The sequence below is a fragment of the Babylonia areolata genome, chromosome 10, assembly GCF_041734735.1.
Source record: "Babylonia areolata isolate BAREFJ2019XMU chromosome 10, ASM4173473v1, whole genome shotgun sequence".
Lineage (NCBI taxonomy): Eukaryota > Metazoa > Mollusca > Gastropoda > Neogastropoda > Buccinidae > Babylonia > Babylonia areolata.
Window position 1 is genome coordinate 36333331 of NC_134885.1, and position 23771 is coordinate 36357101.

Below are 23771 nucleotides of genomic sequence, written 5' to 3' on the forward strand. Positions count from 1 at the left end.
GATGCAGGAAAAAAACACACACAAAAAAACAACAAAAAAAACAAAAACAAACACCAGCAGAAAATACACTGAAATCAAGCATTATCTACTGTACTGGCAGATATGCCTCTTAACCATTCTGCCACCTTGCTTCTTTTTGTAACACAGAAAACTTTGCAACCTGGGGTCACGGGCTGTATAAAACACTAGAGGATTAACCAAAGTGTTTCTTAATACAGTTAACAAGAAAGAGAAGAAAAATCAAGAGGGTTAACCAAAGTGTATCTTTATACTGATAACAGGAAAGAGAAAAAAAAAATCAAGAGGGTTAACCAAAGTGCATCTTTATACTGATAACAGGAAAGAGAAAAAAAATCAAGAGGGTTAACCAAACTGTATCTTAATACCGATAACAGGAAAGAGTAAAAAAAAATCAAGAGGGTTAACCAAAGTGTATCTTTATACTGATAACAGGAAAGAGAAAAAAAATCAAGAGGGTTAACCAAAGTGTATCTTTATACCGATAACAGGAAAGAGAAAAAAAATCAAGAGGGTTAACCAAAGTGTATCTTTATACCGATAACAGGAAAGAGAAAAAAAATCAAGAGGGTTAACCAAAGTGTATCTTTATACTGATAACAGGAAAGAGAAAAAAAAAATCAGGAGGGTTAACCAAAGTGTATCTTAATACAAATAAAGGGAAAGAAAAAAATCAAGAGGGTTAAAACCAAAGTGTATCTTAATACTGATAAAGGGAAAGAGTAAAAAATCGCTAGGGTTAATGGGTATCACAATACCAATAACAGGAAAGAGAAAAACATCAAGAGGGTTAACCAGAGTGTATCTAAATACCAATAAAGGGGAAGAGAAAAAAAATGAAGAGGGTTTGCCAAAGTTTATCTTAATACTGATAACAGGAAAAAAAGACAACAACAAAACAAAACAAAAAAAAACAAAAAAAAAATCACCAAAACACGAATGCGGAAATCTGTTCAGTACGGAAATACTCCCACCCAGGCACACCTTACTCACCTAGCTTGCTGAGTTTCCGGCGCCGCTCTGCATTGTACTTCATCTTGTTGGCCCTCTGCATCATCAGCTCAGCAGTGCGAGTGTCCTTGAACCCCCTGCAAGGTTCACAGTTCAGTTTCAAATTCCACGGAGGTGTCATGTCAGAGTGTGTGGACAGATCAACAGCAAAGACAGCGGTCCCAGTCAGTGGATTTACACAAATCTGCAGGCTGTGCAGATGCTTGTGCATGCATATATTGATGAGAGATGGCTTTATCTTGTCTGATAACTGGTTTGAATTCAAAGGTGACGGGCGCAATAGCCGAGTGGTTAAAGCGTTGGACTGTCAATCTGAGGGTCCCGGGTTCAAATCACGGTGACGGCGTCTGGTGGGTGAAGGGTGGAGATTTTTCAGATCTCCCAGGTCAACATATGTGCAGACCTGCTAGTGCCTGAACCCCCTTCGTGTGTATATGCAAGCAGAAGATCAAATACACACGTTAAAGATCCTGTAATCCATGTCAGCGTTCGGTGGGTTATGGAAACAAGAACATACCCAGCACACCCCCGAAAGCGGAGTATGGCTGCCTACATGGCGGGGTAAAAACGGTCATACACGTAAAAGCCCATTCGTGTGCATACGAGTGAACGTGGGAGTTACAGCCCACGAACGCAGAAGAAGAAGAAGAAGAAGAATTCAAAGGTGATGACAACAACAGTGACGAAGCTGCCAGCAATATCTGACACTCCACTCCATCTATCCAATCAGATATCAGTTTTTAGCAAGTGACCTTGACAGGCTGCGGTGGCGCAGTACATTCTGAAGTTTGGAAAGAGGGGGAGGAGAAAGAGAGAGGAGTGGTGTAAGACGATAGGTCAAAGGCCAGACAGAGGGTGTGAGAGGGGAGGGGGGGGGGGGGGGGGGGGGGGGGGGCGCCTGTCCATCAACACCAGTGAACTCTCTTTTCATGGTGTTCAACTGGCAGGAACATCACTTTCACTTTCACTTTCTCAAGGAGGCGTCACTGCGTTCGGACAAATCCATACACGCTACACCACATCTGTTGAGCAGATGCCTGACCAGCAGCATAACCCAACGCGCTTAGTCAGGCCTTGAGTGCATGCTTACATATTTGTGTACCTATGAAAGGGGATTTCATTTTACGTAATTTCGCCAGAGGACAACACTCTCGTTGCCATGGGTTCTTTTTCAGTGCGCCAAGTGCGTGCTGCACACGGGACCTCGGTTTATCGTCTCATCCGAAAGACTAGACGCTCAGTTTGATTTTCCAGTCAAACTTAGGAGAAAGGGCGAGAGCGGGAATCGAACCCACACCCTCACGGACTCTCTGTATTGGCAGCTGAGCGTCTTAACCATTCTGCCACCTTCCTCCTAGGAACAGAAAATAGCCAATAATCAACGATTTTCATGAAACCCATGGTTGACAGACATTGGACGGGTTTCAGATTGTTTTTTCCATGCTTTTGTCACTAATCAGTTGACCAACTTCTTTGTAGAGGAGGCAAACTGGATGCACAGCAGACCCTTTATCTGCTATTTGCAACCAGGAAGGAGTGAGTTTAATAAAGAGCTTCCCCCTCTAAAGCAGGGAGGCTTTTAGATGTTAAAACAAAAGCTTGGATGCTCAGTTTCTGAGAACACAACTGACTTTTATCTTGACTGAACCCACTTTTGTCATTGTTGGGACAGTATTTCACTTTCATATCTTTATTCTATAAGAGTTGTGATTGTTATCATAACTGTTTCAGTTTCCTCTACAGGCATAATCTGATGATAAGCATGCTATTCCCTGCTGTATTTTGTCTGTTTTCTTTTTGGATGCCATTCTGTGGAGGTGGAAACAGACTTTTTGATGCACAAAAACTATCATCTTCACTATGAAATGCCTCAAAAGGCATCAAGATAAGTGGGGCAACAGCACAGATTCACAATCCACGATCATTTCTCTTTACAAAAACGTTTAGTTTCTTTCTGTATCTCCTGTAAATCTCTCTCTCTCTCTCTCTCTCTCTCTCTCTCTCTGTCTCTTACCCCTGGATCTTCAATTCCCTGGCAAGGAGAGAGCCCCCCCTTTTTTCTTTCTTTCATTATTTCTTTATTTTCTTTTACAAAATTCTTTGCAACGAATGAATTGATAATAATAAATAATATTAAAAAAATTTAAAAAAAACCTCACCACTCCTCCGCCAGTCTCTCCTCCTTCTTGGAGGCCCGGCCGGTGGTGGCAGCCTGCGAGTCCTCCCCGCTTCCCACGGACGATGGGGGCCGCAGGGGCGGGACTCGAGCCTGGATGTCGCTCAAGGGGGGGTCCGCCGCGTTCCGCCAGGCCTGGGCCGGCCTCCCCGGGGGTGGTGGAGGAGCTGGGGAGTGGTGAGGGTTCTGGACAGGGGGCAGGGGGGGCTTGGCGCTGACAGCGGAGGAGGAGGAGGAGGAGGGAGGGATTCTGCCCAGGACAGGGTAACTGAGACAGATTAGAAAAACACACACACACACATGCCCAATGGGCGTTGACGACACAGACCCACCACCAGAGAGGTAAAGGAGGAGACAAGGGGTTGGAGAGCAGTGGGAGGGGGCTTAGGGGGTGGGGGCAGGGGGATGGGGGGGGGGGGCGAGGGAGGGGGAGTGGAGTTGGTTACAGAGAATACTTATATAGGTACATAAGCTATGGATGTATGATAACTAAACAGTTTAGTAAAGAACTTAGGTTGAAGGTCTCATTGGGGGAAATAGTGGAGTCGGTTACAGAGAATATTTATACAGGTACATAAGCTATGGATGTATGATAACTATACAGATACTAAGTGAAAAACTTCAACAGGTATGTAAGTTAGGTTAAAGGTCTCACTGGGGAAAGAGCAGAGTTGGTTACGGATAATACTTATGCAGGTACGGAAGCTATGGATGCATGACAACTGCACAGGTAATTGATAAGTGAACAGCTTCAACAGGTATGTAAGTTAGATTAAAGGTCTCATTGGGGAAAGAGTAGATTTGGTTACAGGGATACTAGAGGTGAAAAAGATACATAGGTATGATAACCAGACAGATAACTGACAAGTAAATAGCTTCAATAAGTGTATAAGTAAGATCATAGGCCTCACTGGGGTTAGAGCAGTCAGTTACTGATAATACTTTGGCAGGAACATAGGTTATGGATGTATGAAAACCACACAGATAATTGATTAGGTTAAAGGACTCATTAGGGAAAGAGCAGAGTTGGTTACAGAGATACTACGGAGGTACATAAGCTACATATGTCTAATAACTGTTCAGATAATTGATGTTAAAGGTCTCCCCAATTTAAGGTCTCAATGGGGAAAGAACAGAGTCAATTACAGAGATAGTACAGAGGTACAAAAGGTACAGATGAATGTGAACTATACAGATAACTGATGAGTGAATATGTAAGTATATAAGTCATGTTAAAGGTCTCATTAGGAAAAGAGCAGAGCCATTTATAGAGAACACTGCAAAGGTACATCAGCTATGGATGTAAGATAATACAGATAATATACAGATAACTGATGAGTGAATAGGAATTAAAGTCAGGACAGGGAAAGAACGGAGTCGGTTTCAGAAAACACTGTACGGGTACATAAGCCACAGATGTATGAAAACTGTGATAGATAACTGATAAGTGAGTAGGTATACAGGTTAGGTCTCATTGCCTTTCACATGGAGTCGGTTTCAGAAAACACTGTACGGGTACATATGCCACAGATGTATGAAAACTGTGATAGATAACTGGTAAGTGAGTAGGTATACAGGTTAGGTCTCATTGCCTTTCACAGCCATCAGGGCAGTGAATTCTTCTTCTTCTTCTTCTTCTTCGTTCGTGGGCTGCAACTCCCACGTTCACTCGTATACGTGTACACAAGCGGGCTTTTACGTGTATGACCGTTTTTACCCCGCCACGTAGGCAGCCTTACTCCGTTTTCGGGGATGTGCATGCTGGGTATGTTCTTGTTTCCATAACCCACCGAACGCTGACATGGATTACAGGATCTTTAACGTGCGTATTTGATCTTCTGCTTGCGTATACACATGAAGGGGGTTCAGGCACTAGCAGGTCTGCACATATGTTGACCCGGGAGATCGGAAAAATCTCCACCCTTCACCCACCAGGCTGAGATTCGAACCCGGGACCCTCAGATAGAAAGTCCAACGCTTTAACCACTCGGCTATTTCGCCTGTCAGTGAATTCACATACACTGTGCCTAGGGCTTGAGGCATCGGATGACAGGGCCCATTTCTCTTCTTCCTTTACTTTTAACCCTCCCTGGCTGAATTCAGATCCCCATTTACACCTGAATGGAGTGGAGTTGGTACAAAGAATACTGATATAGGTACATAAGCTATGGATGTATGATAACTAAGTTAGGTTGAAGGTCTAACTGGGGAAATAGCGGAGTCGATTCTGTACTTTTAACCCTCCCTGACTGAATTCAGATACCCATTTACACCTGAATGGAGTGGAGCTGGTACAAACAATACTGATATAGGTACATAAACTATAGATGTATGGTAACTATACAGTTCAGCGAAGAACTTCAACAGCTATGTAAGTTAGGTTCAAGGTCTAATAAACTGGGGGAAATAGCGGAGTCGGTTCTGTACTTTTAAACCCTCCCTGACTGAATTCAGATACCCATTTACACCTGAATGGAGTGAGGAACGTCAAAATAAAGCACCTTTCCAAAGGACGCAGCAAAACAGGGGCCTTGAACCCTGACCACTGGTGACCACGGGTTCGGAGGTCCAACGCCTAACCTACTCTGCCACTGCACCTTCTTTTAGATATATTGGTAACTGCCAAAAAAAAAAAAAAGAAGAAAAAAAAGAAGTATCACATTAACCTACTTTGCCACTGCACCTTCTTTTAGATATATAGGTAACTGCAAAAAAAAAGAAAAGAAAAGAAGTATCACATTAACCTACTTTGCCACTGCACCTTCTTTTAGATATATAGGTAACTGCAAAAAAAAAAAAAAAAGAAAAGAAGTATCACATTAACCTACTGTGCCACTGCACCTTCTTTTAGATATATAGGTAACTGCAAAAAAAAAGAAAAGAAAGAAGAAAAAAAAATAAAACAAAAAAAAAAAGAAGTATGACATTAACCTACTTTGCCACTGCACCTTCTTTTAGATATATAGGTAACTGCAAAAAAAAAAAAAAAAAAAGAAAAAAAAAGAAGTATCACATTAACCTACTTTGCCACTGCACCTTCTTTTAGATATATAGGTAACTGCAAAAAAAAAAAAAAAAAGAAAAAAAAAAGAAGTATCACATTATAGGTAACTAAAAAAGAAAAAAAGAAGTACCACATTAACCTACTTTGCCACTGCACCTTCCTTTAGATATATAGGTAACTGCAAAAAGAAAAAAACAGAAAAAACAACAACAGAAGTATCACATTAACCTACTTTGCCACTGCACCTTCTTTTAGATATATAGGTAACTGCAAAAAAAAAAAAAAAGAAAGAAAAAAAAGAAAAAAAAAGAAGTGTCACATTAACCTACTCTGCCACTGCACCTTCTTTTAGATATATAGGTAACTGCAAAAAAAAAAAAAAAAGAAAAAAAAAAAAAAGAAGTATCACATTAACCTACTTTGCCACTGCACCTTCTTTTAGATATATAGGTAACTGCAAAAAAAAAAAAGAAAGAAAAAAAAAGAAGTATCACATTAACCTACTGTGCCACTGCACCTTCTTTTAGATATATAGGTAACTGGAAAAAAAAAAGAAAAAGAAAAAAAGAAAGAAAGAAAGAAAAAATAGAAGTATCACATTAACCTACTTTGCCACTGCACCTTCTTATAGATATATAGGTAACTGCAAAAAAAAGAAAAGAAAAAAAAAAGAAGTATCACATTAACCTACTTTGCCACTACACCTTCTTTTAGATATATAGTTAACTGCAAAAAAAAAAAAAAAAAAAAAGGAAAAAAAAAAGAAGTATCACATTAACCTACTTTGCCACTACACCTTCTTTTAGATATATAGGTAACTGCATAAAAAAAGAATAAAAAAGAAGTATCACATTAACCTACTTTGCCACTACACCTTCTTTTAGATATATAGGTAACTGCAAAAAAAAAAAAAAAGAAAGAAAAAAAAAGAAGTATCACATTAACCTACTGTGCCACTGCACCTTCTTTTAGATATATAGGTAACTGAAAAAAAAAAAAAGAAAAAGAAAAAAAGAAAGAAAGAAAGAAAAAATAGAAGTATCACATTAACCTACTTTGCCACTACACCTTCTTTTATAGTTAACTGCAAAAAAAAAAAAAAAAAGAAAAAAGAAAAAAAAAGAAGTATCACATTAACCTACTTTGCCACTGCACCTTCTTTTAGATATATAGGTAACTGCAACACAAAAAAAAGAAAAAGAAAAAAAAGAGAAGTATCACATTAACCTACTTTGCCACTGCACCTTCTTTTAGATATATAGGTAACTGCAACAAAAAAACAAAAAAAGAAAAAAGAAGTATCACATTAACCTACTTTGCCACTGCACCTTCTTTTAGATATATAGGTAACTGCAACAAAAAAACAAAAAAAGAAAAAAGAAGTATCACATTAACCTACTTTGCCACTGCACCTTCTTTTAGATATATAGGTAACTGCAAAAAAAAAAAAAAAAAAAAAAGTATCACATTAACCTACTTTGCCACTGCACCTTCGAGCTTCTTTTAGATATAATGGTCAGGTCAGGTCATTAGATCTGCTACTGGTAACCTGTAATCCAGTACAACCTGTTCAGGGTCGGGTTGCCGACGACTAAACCGGCACTCCCACCACTCCCTTCTGGGACTGGTGAGGCGGGTGGCTAGACACCCTTATGGAGATCCATAAAAGGGCGTCGGCTCAGGAGAGCCACCGACGGCCATCTAGCTCCACCGTGCTGTGTGCATGCCACACGCAGTTGGCCCCCGGGGTGTGTCTACCCATGCATGCGAAGTCTGGATCTAGCAGAATCTGCGGAAGAAACCTATCGGTTCAACGGAGAGGAAGGCGGTTACAGCAACGCACTGTGGAGTGCAGAGAGCAAGATGAGACACCGAAAGGATATCTTGGTCATCCACTGCATCCGTGCTCATCCTCCAGTCGTCTCGACTTAGTCTTGCCACTGGAAATTGGTGGACCCGGACGAGAGAGTGAGGTCGACGTTGCGCAACTCCTCTTCACTTTAAACAAACTCATCGCGCAAGTCATCAGTCATCCAAAATGACCTTTCATCCTTCATCATTTCATCACCCCCAAGTCCTGTGGCGACAGGCGAGCGACGAAACGACAGGTGTGGGTACACTGGCAGTCGCAGCCGCAGACCTGCACGCAGGCGGCTCAGGCCATAGGGTCGTTCTTCGTCGACAGGAGCAGCGATGGAGCTCGGCAGCCGTCTGAGCGTCTGAGCAGCCCTCTTTAGGAATGCACTGCTCACCTCCCTGGCATGAGGAAGGGGCTAGAAAAGGTGCCCTAAAAATTGCCTGCTCCATATCACCCTGGCCAGCATACCGCGGCTGGCGGGGACCCTACATCAGCGGTCGAAACAAAGAGAAAGAAAAGAAAAAAGCAAGGATCGTTCCTTTCACCATTGGTGCTTGGAACATAAGGACTCTCCTGGACAGAGATAACGCGGACAGACCCCAAAGGAGAACCGCACTAGTTGCATCCGAACTCGCCAGATACAATATAGACATCGCAGCCTTGAGTGAGACTCGGCTTGCAGGCGAAGGCGAGCTCTGCGAACGGGGATCTGGTTACACCTTCTTCTGGAGTGGACGAGGAAGCGAAGAGCGACGTGAGGCTGGTGTTGGTTTTGCAGTAAAAACAGCACTTGTCAGCAAGCTAGCTGGAATCCCAAAGGGAGTCAACGATAGGCTTATGACCATGAAACTCCCACTGGCATCTGGCCAGAAGCACCTCACCATTGTCAGTGCCTACGCCCCAACCATGACCAACCCGGATGAAGTGAAGGCGAAGTTCTACGAGGACCTTCACTCTGTCATTGCTGCCATCCCTAAAGCAGACAAGCTCATCATTCTTGGGGACTTCAATGCTAGAGTTGGCTCTGACTACATCTCCTGGGATGGAGTGATTGGAAAGCACGGTGTGGGCCACTGCAACCCAAATGGATTGCTTTTGCTTCAGACATGTGCAGAGCACGAACTGCTGATAACCAACACAGTTTTCTGCCTCCCTACCCGTAACAGGACGTCATGGATGCACCCTCGCTCAAAGCATTGGCATCTCATCGATTATGTCATCGTCAGGAAAAGGGATAGGCAAGATGTACGTGTAACAAAGACCATGTGCGGCGCCGAGTGTTGGACAGACCATCGCCTTGTAGTCTCGAAGCTGAATATTCGAATCCAGCCCAAGAGACGCCCCCAAGGCCAGAAGGCTCCAAAACGGCTCAACATCGCTAAGCTGAAAAACATCACCATCAAACAGTCCTTTGTGGAGCTGCTGGAAGATCGTCTGGAATCCGCCTCTCTGAACAACCAGAATGTGGAGTCTGACTGGAGGACCCTGCGTGAGCTGATCTATAGTACAGCTTCAGAGACCCTGGGACCCATGATCAGAAAGCACAAAGACTGGTTTGATGAAAACTGTGATGAAATCAAGCAGCTTCTGGATGAGAAACGCCGTCTGCATCAAGCCCACCTGAGCAACCCAAAGTCCACATCAAAAAAGGATGCGTACAATGCCATCCGCAGGACTGTTCAGCAAAAGTTACGCCAGATGCAGGATAAGTGGCTGAGTGACAAAGCTGATGAGATCCAGGTATATGCTGACAGGCACGATATGAAGAGGTTCTATGATGCCTTAAAAGAAGTCTACGGCCCCACATCCTCAGGATCATCCCCCCTCCTCAGTGCAGATGGGAATACCTTGATCACCGAGAAGGAGAACATTCTCGAACGATGGGCTGAGCACTTCAACAGTGTCTTAAATCGCCCTTCCTCCATAAATGATGAAGCCATAGACCGTCTCCCACAAGTCCCCACCAACGAAGCACTGGACGATCCGCCAACACTTCTTGAGACCCAGAAAGCAATCCGTCTGCTGTCCAGTGGCAAAGCACCTGGCTCAGACTCCATACCAGCAGAGGTCTACAAGGATGGAGGCACTGTGCTGACTGAGAAGCTTCATCAGCTGTACTCACTCATGTGGAAAGAAGAGACGATCCCCCAGGATTTCAAAGATGCATCTATCATTCACTTGTACAAGCGAAAGGGGAACCGGCAAGCCTGTGATAACCATCGGGGCATTTCCTTGCTCTCCATCGCAGGCAAGATACTTGCCAGGATCCTACTAAACCGCCTCACAGCACACCTTGACCAAGGTCATTTGCCTGAGAGCCAATGTGGATTCCGGAAAGAGCGCGGAACCACGGACATGGTGTTTGCTGCAAGGCAGCTGCAAGAGAAATGTCAGGAGCAAAATGCTGATCTGTTCTCCACCTATGTCGACCTCACAAAGGCCTTTGACACCGTGAGTAGAGAGGGACTGTGGAAGATCATGGCCAAGTACGGATGCCCTCGGAAATTTATTTCCTTGGTCAGCCAATTCCATGAAGGCATGCAGGCTCGAGTCCAGGACAATGGCGAAACATCTGCTCCTTTTGCTGTCACAAATGGTGTCAAGCAAGGCTGCGTCCTGGCTCCAACGCTGTTCAGCCTCATGTTCTCTGCAATGCTTACTGATGCCTTCAGAGATGGCGATGTTGGAATCGGCCTAAAGTACCGAACAGATGGCAAGCTGTTTAACCTCAGAAGGCTTCAAGCAAAAACGAAGGTCATGACAGACATCATCAGAGACTTTTTGTTTGCTGATGACTGTGCCCTCAACGCTGGATCTGAAGCTGACATGCAACTCAGCGTCGACAAGTTTGCCACTGCCAGCAGGAACTTCGGCCTTACCATCAGCACGAGGAAAACTGAAGTTCTCCATCAGCCAGCCCCAGGGAAACCCTACGTTGAGCCCAACATCACAGTCAACGGTCAGAGACTCAGTGCGGTGGAGCGGTTCACATACCTTGGCAGCACACTGTCACGAAATGCGACCATCGACGATGAAGTGAATGTCAGGATTGCAAGAGCAAGTGCAACTTTTGGTAGACTCAGTGCAAATGTCTGGAACAGAAGAGGCATTAGTCTTGAGACCAAGCTAAAGGTCTACAGAGCAGTAGTTCTCCCCACACTACTGTACGGCTGCGAAACTTGGACAGTGTACCAACGACATGCCAAGAAGCTGAACCACTTCCACACAACATGCCTCAGGAAGCTACTGAACATCAAGTGGCAAGACAGGACCCCAGACACAGAGGTGCTCGCAAAAGCCACCCTTCCCAGCATCTTCACCATCCTGATGCAGTCCCAGCTTCGCTGGGCTGGACACGTGGCGCGCATGCCAGACCATCGGCTGCCCAAAAGGCTCTTCTATGGCGAGCTGCAACAAGGGAAGAGATCACACGGAGGTCAGAAGAAGCGCTTCAGAGATACTCTGAAAGTCTCTCTGAAAGCGTTTGATATCAACCCTGACTCCTGGGAGGAATCTGCAGTGGACCGTAACAAATGGCGCGCTGCTGTGCACAAAGGCGCCAAGTTGTGCGAGGCCAACAGGACTGCTGCAGCTGTTCAGAAGAGGCAGGCCAGAAAGTCACGGGCAAACAAGCTCCCTGACAATGATATGCCTGTCTTTGTCTGCCCCAACTGTCAGCGAACATTTCGTGCGCAGATTGGACTATTCAGCCATCTGCGCACTCACAGATAGACTCATGAGCATCCTTCCCCCCACCCCACCACCACCCTCCCCCCATCCCCCATCTGGATGACAATGATGGTCATCATCGATCTCGATGGACACACCACCAGATATATAGGTAACGGCAAAAAAAAAAAAAAAAAAAAAAAGTATCACATTAATTGCCATTGCACCTTCTTTTAGATATATAGGTAACTGCAAACGAAAAATTTTTTAAAAAAGAAAAAAGTATCACATTAACCTACTTTGCCACTGCACCTTCTTTTAGATATATAGGTAACTGCAAAAAAAAAAAAAAAAAGAAAAAAAAAAGAAGAAGAAGTATCACATTAACCTACTTTGCCACTGCACCTTCTTTTAGATATATAGGTAACTGCAAAAAAAAAAAAAAAGAAAAAAAAAAGAAGAAGAAGTATCACATTAACCTACTTTGCCACTGCATCTTCTTTTAGATATATAGGTAACTGCAACAAAAAACAAAAAAACAAAAACAGAAGTATCACATTAACCTACTTTGCCACTGCACCTTCTTTTAGATATATAGGTAACTGCAAAAAGAAAAAAAAAGAAAAAAGAAAGAAGTATCACATTAACCTACTCTGCCACTGCACCTTCTTTTAGATATATAGGTAACTGCAAAAAAAAAAAAAAGAAAACGAAAAAGAAAAAAAAAGAAGTATCACATTAACCTACTTTGCCACTGCACCTTCTTTTAGATATATAGGTAACTGCAAAAAAAAAAAAAAAAAAAAAAAGAGAAGTATCACATTAACCTACTTTGCCACTGCACCTTCTTTTTGATATACAGGTATCTGCAAAAAAAAAAGAAAGAAAAAAAAAAAAGAAGTATCACATTAACCTACTTTGCCACTGCACCTTCTTTTAGATATATAGGTAACTGCACACACAAAAAAAAGAAAAAAAGAAGTATCACATTAACCTACTTTGCCACTGCACCTTCTTTTAGATATATAGGTAACTGCAAAAAAACAACAAACAAAAACCAAAAAAGAAGTATCACATTAACCTACTTTGCCACTGCACCTTCTTTTAGATATATAGGTAACTGCACACACAAACAAAAAAAGAAGAAGTATCACATTAACCTACTTTGCCACTGCACCTTCTTTTAGATATATAGGTAACTGCAAAAAAACAACAAACAAAAACCAAAAAAGAAGTATCACATTAACCTACTTTGCCACTGCACCTTCTTTTAGATATATAGGTAACTGCGAAACAAAAAAAAACAAAACAAAAAACAAACAAACAAAAAAAAAGTATCACATTAACCTACTTTGCCACTGCACCTTCTTTTAGATATATAGGTAACTGCGAAACAAAAAACAACAACAAAAAAAAAAAAAAAAAAAAAAAAAGTATCACATTAACCTACTTTGCCACTGCACCTTCTTTTAGATATATAGGTAACTGCAACAACAAGAACAACAAAAAAATGTATCACACTGTACTGACTGCACTGTACTGGTTGTGTGTGATATGTTACTTTATGTCACAGCACATTTCTCTGTGTGAAATTCAGGCTGCTTTTCCTTGGGGAGAGCACATCACCACAGTGTAATGCCAACCTCTTTTTTCTTCTTTTTTTTTTTTTTTTCTGTGTGCAAACATATTTTGTTTTACTATCAAAGCGGATTTTTCTACAGAATTTTGCCAAAAGACAACCCTTTTGTTGCCATGGGTTCTTTTCATGTGCTAAGCCTTTTTCATAATAACAAATAAATCTATACAAAAAAACCTTCTGTCACCAAAAAAGTCAGAGTATAAATATGATGATATCGAACAACATATTTTGTTTTACTATCAAAGCGGATTTTTCTACAGAATTTTGCCAAAAGACAACCCTTTTGTTGCCATGGGTTCTTTTCATGTGCTAAGCCTTTTTCATAATAACAAATAAATTTATACAAAAAAAACTTCTGTCACCAAAAAAGTCAAAGGGTATAAATATGATAATATCGAACAAGTTATGCCAAACATAAAAATGATGAAACAGGATAATGTATTATGCATCATAGCATTCTTTGGGTAAATAAACATCGTTTGGTATTATTTTCTGTATCATATCAATCTTAAGTTAAAAAAAGAAATGCATATCAATCTTTGGGTTGAAACAAACAAATATTCCACATCACATCAATCTATGAAATTAAAATAAAAAATAAAGAAAAAATATTCTGTATGATCTCAGTCTTTGGGTTAAAAAAAAAAACCAACCAACCCACAAATATTCTCCATCCGGATTATCAATACTTGGATTAAAAACAACAACAAATATTCTGCATCACACAAATTTTTGGTTAAAATCAAACAAACAAATAGTCTGCAGCCTATCGCTCTTTTTGCATTAAAGAAAAGAACAAAGAAAACCACAACAGAAAAACAACCTGGTAACACTTCAGAACAGAAAGAGGATTTAGTGGTGGGTTACAGAAAAAAACAACAATAACAACATCACAGCTCAACACAACACAATTAGCAGAATCAGCAGAACAGTGCAATATCTAGTTAACTTTAAAAAAAAAAAAGAAAACATTCATAAAAGAAAAAAAAGAAAAAAAAAAAAAAAGAGAAAGAAAGAAAGAAGAAAAAAGAGAGACAAAAATGAACAGACAACATGAAGAAAACCCAAACAAGTGCAAAATGTGTGTGTGTGTGTGTGTGTGTGTGTGTGTGTGTGTGTGCATGTGCGCACGCGCGCGTGTTCGTGCAGGTGAGCGCATGTGTGTGTGTGTGCACATGCTTGTGTGCGTGCATGCGTGCGTGCATGTGTGTGTATGTGTGTGTGTGTGTGTGTGTGTGTGTGTGTGTGTATCTGTATGTGTGTGTATGTCTCTGTGTGTTGTGCATGAATGTGTATTCTATATGTGTGTCTTTAGTAAACACACCAAGATCCATCCTCTGTTACAGTGCAGCACAATAAAATTAATGACTACGTAACTAAACAAAATAACAACAAAACCAATAACAAAAAGACACACATGCATAAAACCCAACCCCCCCCACCTCCCCCCCCAACTCCCCCATCCCACCCACCCCTCCAATAAAAAAAACAACCGAAAAATGCAAAACTGAGTCATCAAGACTGTAAAGCAGTGCATATAAAGAAGACACAATGAACCCTGCAAAAGGAGCGTGGTGAGCAGCAGGGCTTAGTGTAGTAAGCACGATCAATATTCAGTAGCTAGAGTTTCAGTTTCAGTTTCGAGGAGGCCTTTCAGTGGAAGAATCTCAAAATAAAGAATGGTGAGCCATCAACATCCTGACAAGTCTTATCTGAGTCCAACAACAGCCATTCACTGACAAGCATACACCTCAGCAGCGGTCAAGTTTCAGTTTCAGTATCTCAAGCAGGTGTCACTGTGTTCGGATAAATCCATATAATAATAATAATAATAATAATATGCAGGCTTATATAGCGCAGTACCCCTATCTCAAATGGGGCTCAATGCAGGCTTATATAGCACAGTACCTCTATCTCAAATGGGGCTCAATGCAGGCTTATATAGCACAGTACCTCTATCTCAAATGGGGCTCAATGTAGGTTTATATAGCACAGTACCTCTATCTCAAATGGGGCTCAATGCAGGCTTTATATAGCACAGTACCTCTATCTCAAATGGGGCTCAATGCAGGCTTATATAGCACAGTACCCCTATCTCAAATGGGGCTCAATGCAGGCTTATATAGCACAGTACCCCTATCTCAAATGGGGCTCAATGCAGGCTTATATAGCACAGTACCTCTATCTCAAATGGGGCTCAATGTAGGCTTATATAGCACAGTACCCCTATCTCAAATGGGGCTCAATGCAGGCTTATATTATATAGCACAGTACCCCTATCTCAAATGGGGCTCAATGTAGGCTTATATAGCACAGTACCTCTATCTCAAATGGGGCTCAATACAGGCTTATATAGCACAGTACCACTATCTCAAATGGGGCTCAATGCAGGCTTATATAGCACAGTACCTCTATCTCAAATGGGGCTCAATGCAGGCTTATATAGCACAGTACCTCTATCTCAAATGGGGCTCAATGCAGGCTTATATAGCACAGTGCCCCCATCTCAAATGGGGCTCACCGTGCTTTACAATAAGATATACAAATTTAAGACTAAGTGACATAAAAACATGTATGAAAAATAAAATAGAATAAAAATGAAATAAAATAAATGGATAAATAAATAAACAGACACAGTCTCACATCACATGCCTGACTGCAGCATAACCCAGTGCGCTTGGTCAGACCCTGAACGCATGCAAGTACATTTGTGGACTAGAGTGGATTTCTTCTAACAAACTTTGCCAGAGGGCAGGTTGCACGCTTGCGTCAGTAGGCATGCATTTGCTTGTGCGCTTAACTCACTCCGGACGAACAGTTCTCTCCCTTGCTTTTCCCTACAGACGACCCATTTGTTAGGGTTAGGAAAAAAAATCACAAAAAATACAAAACATAAAGTAACTGAATGAAACTCACTGTACTTGACTCACTGACCCCTCTCCTCATGTCGTGTGAACGCCCACCCCCCTCCCTCTTCACTGCTCTCAGAAGCTGAATCACAGTCAGTACCTACTTGCCAGATGCTTTCTTCCCAGCAGATACTTTGTTTAACGTCTTCATCATCCTCATCGATGTCAAAACAGTTTGAAGCATTTCAATCACTTCAGCAGCGGTAAAAACAGCTGTCATGATCTAGTTTGCTCCAAAACTTTTCACTTGTATCGCCTGCGACGCCATTTTCGATATGTATGCAGATTAGCTTGTCGTGTAGGGTCCTGAACTCGCTGGCTCACTGTGGAGTGTGTTGTTACGGAATCTCATGACGAAACTTTCCATTTGACCTTTGACACATTCACAATGCCTGGTGTAGCTGTGACTGTTATGCTACCCCATGAGGAAAACGTGGAAAATATTTTAATTGTCGAAACCGCTATAGCGTTCCATCGTCCGGAGTGAGTTAATGTTCACTGAACTTGACCCTTTCTTATTCTTTTCAGTCAAGGGTTATTGCCTTCTGGGTACTGTTCTTTTCATTATGATTTTGATGTACCTGTTTATTTGTTTGTTTTCTTTCATCATTCTCATTCCACTGACTGTCAGTTCTTCATACAGGCTGGTCAGGCATGTGCTCCTTTGTGTTTATTATACATATTTATTCATTCATTTGTCTATCTATCCATCTATGCATCTATCTACCTACCTATCTATCTATCCACACACACACACATACATCTCTCTCTCTCTCTCTCTCTCTCTCTCTATATATATATATAGATATATATATATACATATATAATGTATGTATGTATGTGTGTGTATGTATATGCACACACACACACACACACACACACACACACGCATATAGGTGTATCCTTTGTTTCACTACCAAAGTAGTTTTTTTTTCATTCATTTATTTACTTGTTCAATATTTTTTTCTTTTTAATCTCATTTTCTCAAAGCCAATGTTGTGTAGCCATAGGGATTAATCCGCACGCTTTGAAACCTCCTTAAAACTGAAACTGACGTGATCCCCAAAACGCCCCCTCACCCCCTCACCCCCCCCCCCCCTTCCGGCTCACCTTTGTGGCATCTGTGGAGTGTCTTCTGGCCGCCAGCCCTTCTCCAAAACGTCCTGCAAAATAAAGTCAGACACAGCACCATCAGATTTGTGTGTGTGTGTGTGTGTGTGTGTGTGTGTGTGTGTGTGTGTGCAAGTGTGTGTGTGTGTGTGTGTGTGTGTGTGTGTGCAGTGTGTGTGTGTGTGTGTGTGTGTGTGTGTGTGTGTGTGTGTGTGCAAGTGTGTGTGTGTGCAAGTGTGTGTGTGTGTGTGTGTGTGTGTGTGTGTGTGTGTGTGTGTGTGTGTGTGTGTGTGTGCAAGTGTGTGTGCAGTTTTGTTTTTTTGCTTTTTTACACACACACCTACATTCACACACTTCTTCTTTGTTCGTGGGCTGCAACTCCCACATTCACTCTTATGTACACAAAGTGGGTTTTTACGTGTATGACTGTTTTTACCCTGCCATGTAGGCAGCCATACTCTGCTTTCGGGGTTGTGCATGCTGGGTATGTTCTTTTTTTCCATTACCCACCGAACGCTGACATGGGTTACAGGATCTTTAACGTGAATATCTGATCTCCTGCTTGCCTATACATGAAGGGGGTTCAGGCACAAGCAGGTCTGCACGTATGTTAACTTAGGAGGTTGGAAAAATCTCCACCCTTTACCCTTCAAGCACCGTTACTGAGATTCGAACCCAGGACTCTCTGATTGAAAGTCCAACGCTTTAACCACTCGGCCATTGTGCCCGTCTTCACAAACTTAAAAACATACACACACACACATACATACACCCCCAACCACCATCCCCAACCCAGCCACACACACATACAATCCCTCTAAACTCCCCTCAACCCAACCCCCACCCCGCACACACACACACACTACCTCATCAAAGTCAAACTGGTCAAGGTCAAGGAATCCATCAATGTCAAACTGGAGACCTTCCATCAGCTCCTCAAGGTCATCCAGGTTGTCATCCCCCTCCAGGAACCCACTGGATCAAACAGACACACGTGTACTTTCACAGGCATCAGGAAGTGAATGTGCTATTAGAAACCTTGCTGTGTATCTCTTAAAAAAGAACATTTAAAGGTCCCATAGCCTTATAAGGCCATCGGGCCAGTGTATCAGTTTCACTTTCTCAAGGATGCATCACTGCATTCGGATAAATCCATATACACTGCACCACATCTGCTAGGCAGATGCCTGACAGCAGCATAGCCCAACGCACTTGTCAGGCCTTGAGTGCATGCTTATATACTTGTGTACCTATCAGAGTAGATTTCATGTTATATAATTTTGCCAGAGGACAACACTCTCGCTGCCATGGGTTCTTTTTCAGTGTGCCAAGTGTGTGCTGCACGAAGAAACTTGGTTTATCGTCTTATCTGAAAGACGAGATGCTCAGTTTGATTTTCCCAGTCAAACTTATGAGAAAGGGCGAGAGCCAGATACGAACCCACACCCTCACGGACTCTCTGTACTGGCAGCTGAGCATCTAACCTCCTTCTTCTTCTTCTTCTTCTGTGTTCGTGGGCTGCAACTCCCACGTTCACTCATATGCACACGAGTGGGCTTTTATGTGTATGACTGTTTTTACCCCGCCATGTAGGCAGCCATACTCCGTTTTCGGGGGTGTGCATGCTGGGTATGTTCTTGTTTCCATAACCCACCGAACGCTGACATGGATTACAGGAAATTTAACGTGCGTATTTGATCTTCTGCTTGCATATATACACACGAAGGGGGTTCAGGCACAAGCAGGTCTGCACATACGTTGACCTGGGAGATCAGAAAAATCTCCACCCTTCAACCCACCAGGCACCGTCACCGTGATTCGAACCCGGGACCCTCAGATTGACAGTCCAATGCTTTAACCACTCGGCTATTGCGCAAGTCAGCATCTAACCATTCTGCCACCTTCCTCCTTCCAAGGCAGTGAATTCAGTGAAGGGAGATCAATAAATCATTAGTGCGCATGTGTGAGCATGCAAGCGCTTGTATGTGTGTGTGCCTGCATGTGAGTTTACAAGTTTGTGTGTGCGTGTGTGTGTAAAAGCAAGTGTGTACTCAGTGTAATTCTTTGTGTGTGTTTCATGTCTCAGTGTACGTGGACAGCAACTTGAATTCCACACAGTCTGTAGTGATGAAAGGAGTAATACAACACAATACAATACAATACAAACACAACACAATACAGCACAACACAACACGACACAACACCATACGCATAACGCACCCGGACAAGCCAGCAGCGGATTCCGTCATCATCAAGTCTCCCACCAGATCAGCAGTGACCACGCTCTGTTTCTTGGGCCCGCCTTGCAGCCTCTTCTCCATGGCGCCGGACTGGCCGGCTCCGTTGTGGAAGGAGGAGAGGGCAGGGGCAGGGGGAGGAGGGGCAGCCACAGGGGGTAAAGGTGAAGGGTCGGGGGGCAGTCCCGCCAACGCCCGTTCAAACTTCTCTTTCGCCGAGAGCTCAGGCTGAGGCTGTGGAAAATCGGATGAGGGTTTTGAATACTGAGCCTTACTGTTATTATTGATAGTAATAGTAGTAACATAATAAGAAGAAGAAGGATAAGGAGGAAGAGAAGACAAAAAAAAAAACAGCATGAGGAGGAGGTGGAGGAGAAGAAGAAGAAGAAGAAGAAGAAGAAGAAGAACAACAACAACAACAACAACAATAACAACAACAACAACAACAACAACAACAAGACAAGCCACTACACTACCAACAACAACCACAACAATCAATTTAAAAAAAAAAAAATCACCCTTATCACAAATATCACATATCACTCGTACAATCGTCATAACTAAAATAAAACAAATCATTGATATCATTATTCACTCTCATTACTATTGTAAATGTTCTTAGAACCATGAATCACTCTTATCACTCTCATTACTGTGAACAAATAAGAAAATAAAATAATTCAAAACAGAACCAAAACAGAACCAAGAATCACTTTCATCACTCTTATTACTATAACAAAAAAAATCAAAAAAAGATTAAAAACAGAACCATGAATCACTCTAAACACTCTCATTACTATCATAAAAAATAAAGAAAAAAAAGATTTCAAACAGAACTAAGAATCACTCTTATCACTCTCATTACTATCAAAAAAAAAAAAAGAAAAAAAAAGAAGAAGATAAATAAAAGATTTCAAACAGAACCATGAATTACTCTAATCACTCTCATTACTACAAAAACAAAACAATAACAACAACAAAAAAGATTTTAAAACAGAACCAAGAATCACTTTAATCACTCTCGTTACTATGAAAAAGATTTTTGGAATAGTTTTAAAACAGAACCATGAATTACTCTTTTCACTCTCATTACCCCTCCAAAAAAAAAAGAAAAAGAAAAAAAAAGCTTAACAAAAGAACCAATCAGAACCACCGACCTGTTGCTGAGGCCTGATGCCATCCTCCTCCATGCCCCACCGCTGCCTGCTTCCACCCAGATCCCCGGCGCCCTCCAGTGAAGCACCTGCCGCAGACCTCACCTTCCCCCCCTCCTCCTCCTGCCCCCACCCCTCATGCAGGCCCCGCCTGAACACCCGTGAATCGCCACCCCCACCATGATCTGCCAGCGCCTCAGACCTCACGCTGTGGTGGTTGTTGGCCTCAGACCTGAGGGCGAGCTCAAACTTTTCTTTCTGGCTCAGAACAGGCGACGGCGGTTTTTTCCCCACGCTCTGCCATGCTGTTCTTTTCTGCTGAGCCTGTCAGTGCACCATCGTTCTTTCCTGGGGAGCTTGAGATGAGAGAAGTCTCGTCATCGTTTCCATGTTGGGTGGCGGCAGTAGTGGCAGTCGCAGAACTCACAGCGGTGGATTCAGTCTGAGGAAGAGAAGGGACGACAGGTTGTGGTGGGGCTGGCAAGCTTCTGACCGTTCTGGGAGTCCGCACAGAGTTGGGTCTGTGGGAGGTTTTGGGGGGGGTCTGGGGGGTGGGTTGGGAACGTTGGGCGATGAAGAAGAAGAAGACAGCTCTCCATACTCGTGGGCGTAACGGTGCTCCACGGACAGCCTGAAGGATTTGTCGCAGAACTTGAAGTGGATGTCGCATGTGTGGGGGCCCTGGTCCAACGCGGTGCCTTGCTCTGTGACTGACCTGTTTGGGAGGAAGTTAACATTTAATTCATTCTACCCCATAGCTACATGCCTGCTACAACTCCCATGAACCAGCACTACATGAGACCACTGCAGTAAAAAAAAACAAAAAACGGTGGTTCACCAAAACGGCTAAAATTAACAGAGAATTGTTGATTTAATCGGCCGATCAAAGCTTCGTTTTCATGCTTCCGGAATCTTTAAACGGTTCTGTTTAGAATGCCAACTGTACCAAGCAAGAATAAATGAACTGAGAACAGTGTGTTGGTACAAGAATACTCGCACCAGGTCCACAGGGGAAGTAATCATGGTATGAGTTAACTTGTACCTGGAGTAACATTATTTAACTCTTTCAACACCAAGTTTCTGTGTGAAAAATGCCAGCACCAAATATTTTAGATATGATGCTCTCACAGGCTTCTGTTCATGCCAAAACAACACAGTGGATTTGTTCACTTAAAACTGGGTCAGGGAGCAAATGTTATTCATTGTTCTAATTGGTAGGGCAACTAGCAGCAGCCATCAAGCTTTGTTACAATGTGAAAAATGGTCTTGTTAACATGACCCTTGATGTCAGCTTAAGTCGCCTATAGCAGTGCGCTGTCCTAGTCAACGACAGCTGCCTATGGTGGTGGAAGAGTTAAGGGTTTTATGGGGTTTTTTTTATCCTTAACTCACTCAGTATGGCCAGTCCTCTCTTCTCCTCTACACAGACCCCTCAGATGTCCTGTGGGTGTCTGAATGACCCAATCTTTAGCTTCCATCGTCAGAGTTGTGGTATTCTTTGTCAACATTCACCTCTTCAGTATAAGAGCCTTCCGCTTGCAATATTTTGATGATGGTAATTGGGGTGAAACGCTGGAAACGTCATCTCTTTCGCCATTCGTATGGAGAGAGTTAAACTTCTTCTTTTTCTCACTGGTTCATTATCTGTTCACGACAAGGCTGTTTAGACATGTTTAAAAGTTAAAGGTCCCATAGCCTTTTATGGCCAACATGGCAGTGAATTCATAACAACTGTGTCTGGGGCTCAGCACTGGAAGGGGGGGTCCAATCCTTGCCTTCCATCATGTTAACTCACTCCGGACGAATAGTTCTCTCCCTTGCTTTTCCCTACAGACGACCCATTTGTTAGGGTTAGGAAAAAAAATCACAAAAAATACAAATCATAAAGTAACTGAATGGAACTCACTGTACTTGACCCACTGACCCGTCTTCTCATGTCATGTGAACGCCCACCCCCCTCCCTCTTCACTGCTCTCAGAAGCTGAATTACTATTAGTACCTTCTTGCTGGTAGCTTTCTTCACTGCAGATACTTTATTCAACATCTTCATCATCCTTGTGTATGTCAAAACCTTCAATTTGAAGCATTTCAATCATTTCAGCAGCGGTAAAAGCCGCTGTTGTGATCTAGTTTGCTCCAAAAATTTCCACTTGTATCGCCTCTGACGCCATTTTCGATATGTATGCAGATTAGCTTGTTGTGTGGAGTCCTGAACTCGCTGGCTCGCTGTGGAGTGTGTTGTTATGGAATCTCATGAAGAAACTTCCCATTCGACCTTTGACACGTTCGCAATGCCCGGTGTAGCTGCGATTGTTATGCTATCCCATGAGGAAAACGTGGAAAAAATTTTTAATTGTCGAAACCGCCATAGCGTTCAGTCATGTGGAACGCTGCATTACGTCAGGAACGCTATAGTTTTCCATCGTCCGGAGTGAGTTAATCTTTCCCAACCAAACATACTAAGCACGCACACCCCTGAAAACGGCTGCCTACATGGTGGGGGTAAATAAACAAAACAATCATAACTGTTACATGTCTGTTTGAGTGTGTATGAGTGCATGCCTGAAATCTACTGAAGGCAGCCTGTTGTGCAAATGACCCCGTGTTTGTAAAGTGCTTATAGCTTAAGTATCCGACCCAGGATAGGCACTATATAACTAAGTATAAATATCTTCCATTCATTCATTCACTTATTCATTTATCCAAAAACGGTCCACACTCACCTGCAGTCTTTATCAAAGGCGTTTTTGATGTCTCTGTGCTGCTGAAGCTGAGTCATGCACATCAGCTCAAAGCTGCGAGGAGGATGGGCAGCAGCAGTGGCGGACCTCAACGTTTCTCCGTTCAGACACAGCAGGCACGACAAGCTGTTCTTCACGTTCTGCCTGCAGCCAGTCACCACAACACCACTCAGTGAACAGAAAGACAGGTAGCACTGATAGGAAAACAACACACACACTTGCAGGCAGAAAAAAAAAGGTCTGTA

The 23771-nt window shown here is 42.6% G+C and overlaps 2 protein-coding genes across 3 annotated transcripts in view; both read right to left on the bottom strand.

Moving 5' to 3' along the window:
- Positions 1 to 20903, bottom strand: part of LOC143286571 (uncharacterized) — a 30471-nt gene extending 9568 nt beyond the window's left edge. Inside the window, exons 1-6 of one of the 2 annotated variants that reach the window (XM_076594186.1) lie at positions 20789 to 20903; positions 19615 to 19865; positions 18261 to 18369; positions 17395 to 17447; positions 3189 to 3455; positions 1012 to 1106 (exon numbers count right to left, since the gene is read on the bottom strand). In XM_076594186.1, the coding sequence (XP_076450301.1) occupies positions 1012 to 1106; positions 3189 to 3455; positions 17395 to 17447; positions 18261 to 18369; positions 19615 to 19865; positions 20789 to 20821 (808 nt within the window). In that variant the 5' untranslated portion in view covers positions 20822 to 20903. Of the gene's footprint in view, positions 1 to 1011; positions 1107 to 3188; positions 3474 to 17394; positions 17448 to 18260; positions 18370 to 19614; positions 19866 to 20788 lie in introns of both variants that reach the window. The other variant, XM_076594185.1, reaches the window with a different exon arrangement.
- Positions 20904 to 21191: 288 nt separating this feature from the next.
- LOC143286570 (uncharacterized) overlaps positions 21192 to 23771 on the bottom strand; it is a 37437-nt gene continuing 34857 nt past the window's right edge. The window contains exons 21-22 of the mRNA XM_076594184.1: positions 23509 to 23670; positions 21192 to 21500 (exon numbers count right to left, since the gene is read on the bottom strand). Of these exons, the coding sequence (XP_076450299.1) occupies positions 21209 to 21500; positions 23509 to 23670 (454 nt within the window). The 3' untranslated portion in view covers positions 21192 to 21208. The remainder of the gene's footprint in view (positions 21501 to 23508; positions 23671 to 23771) is intronic.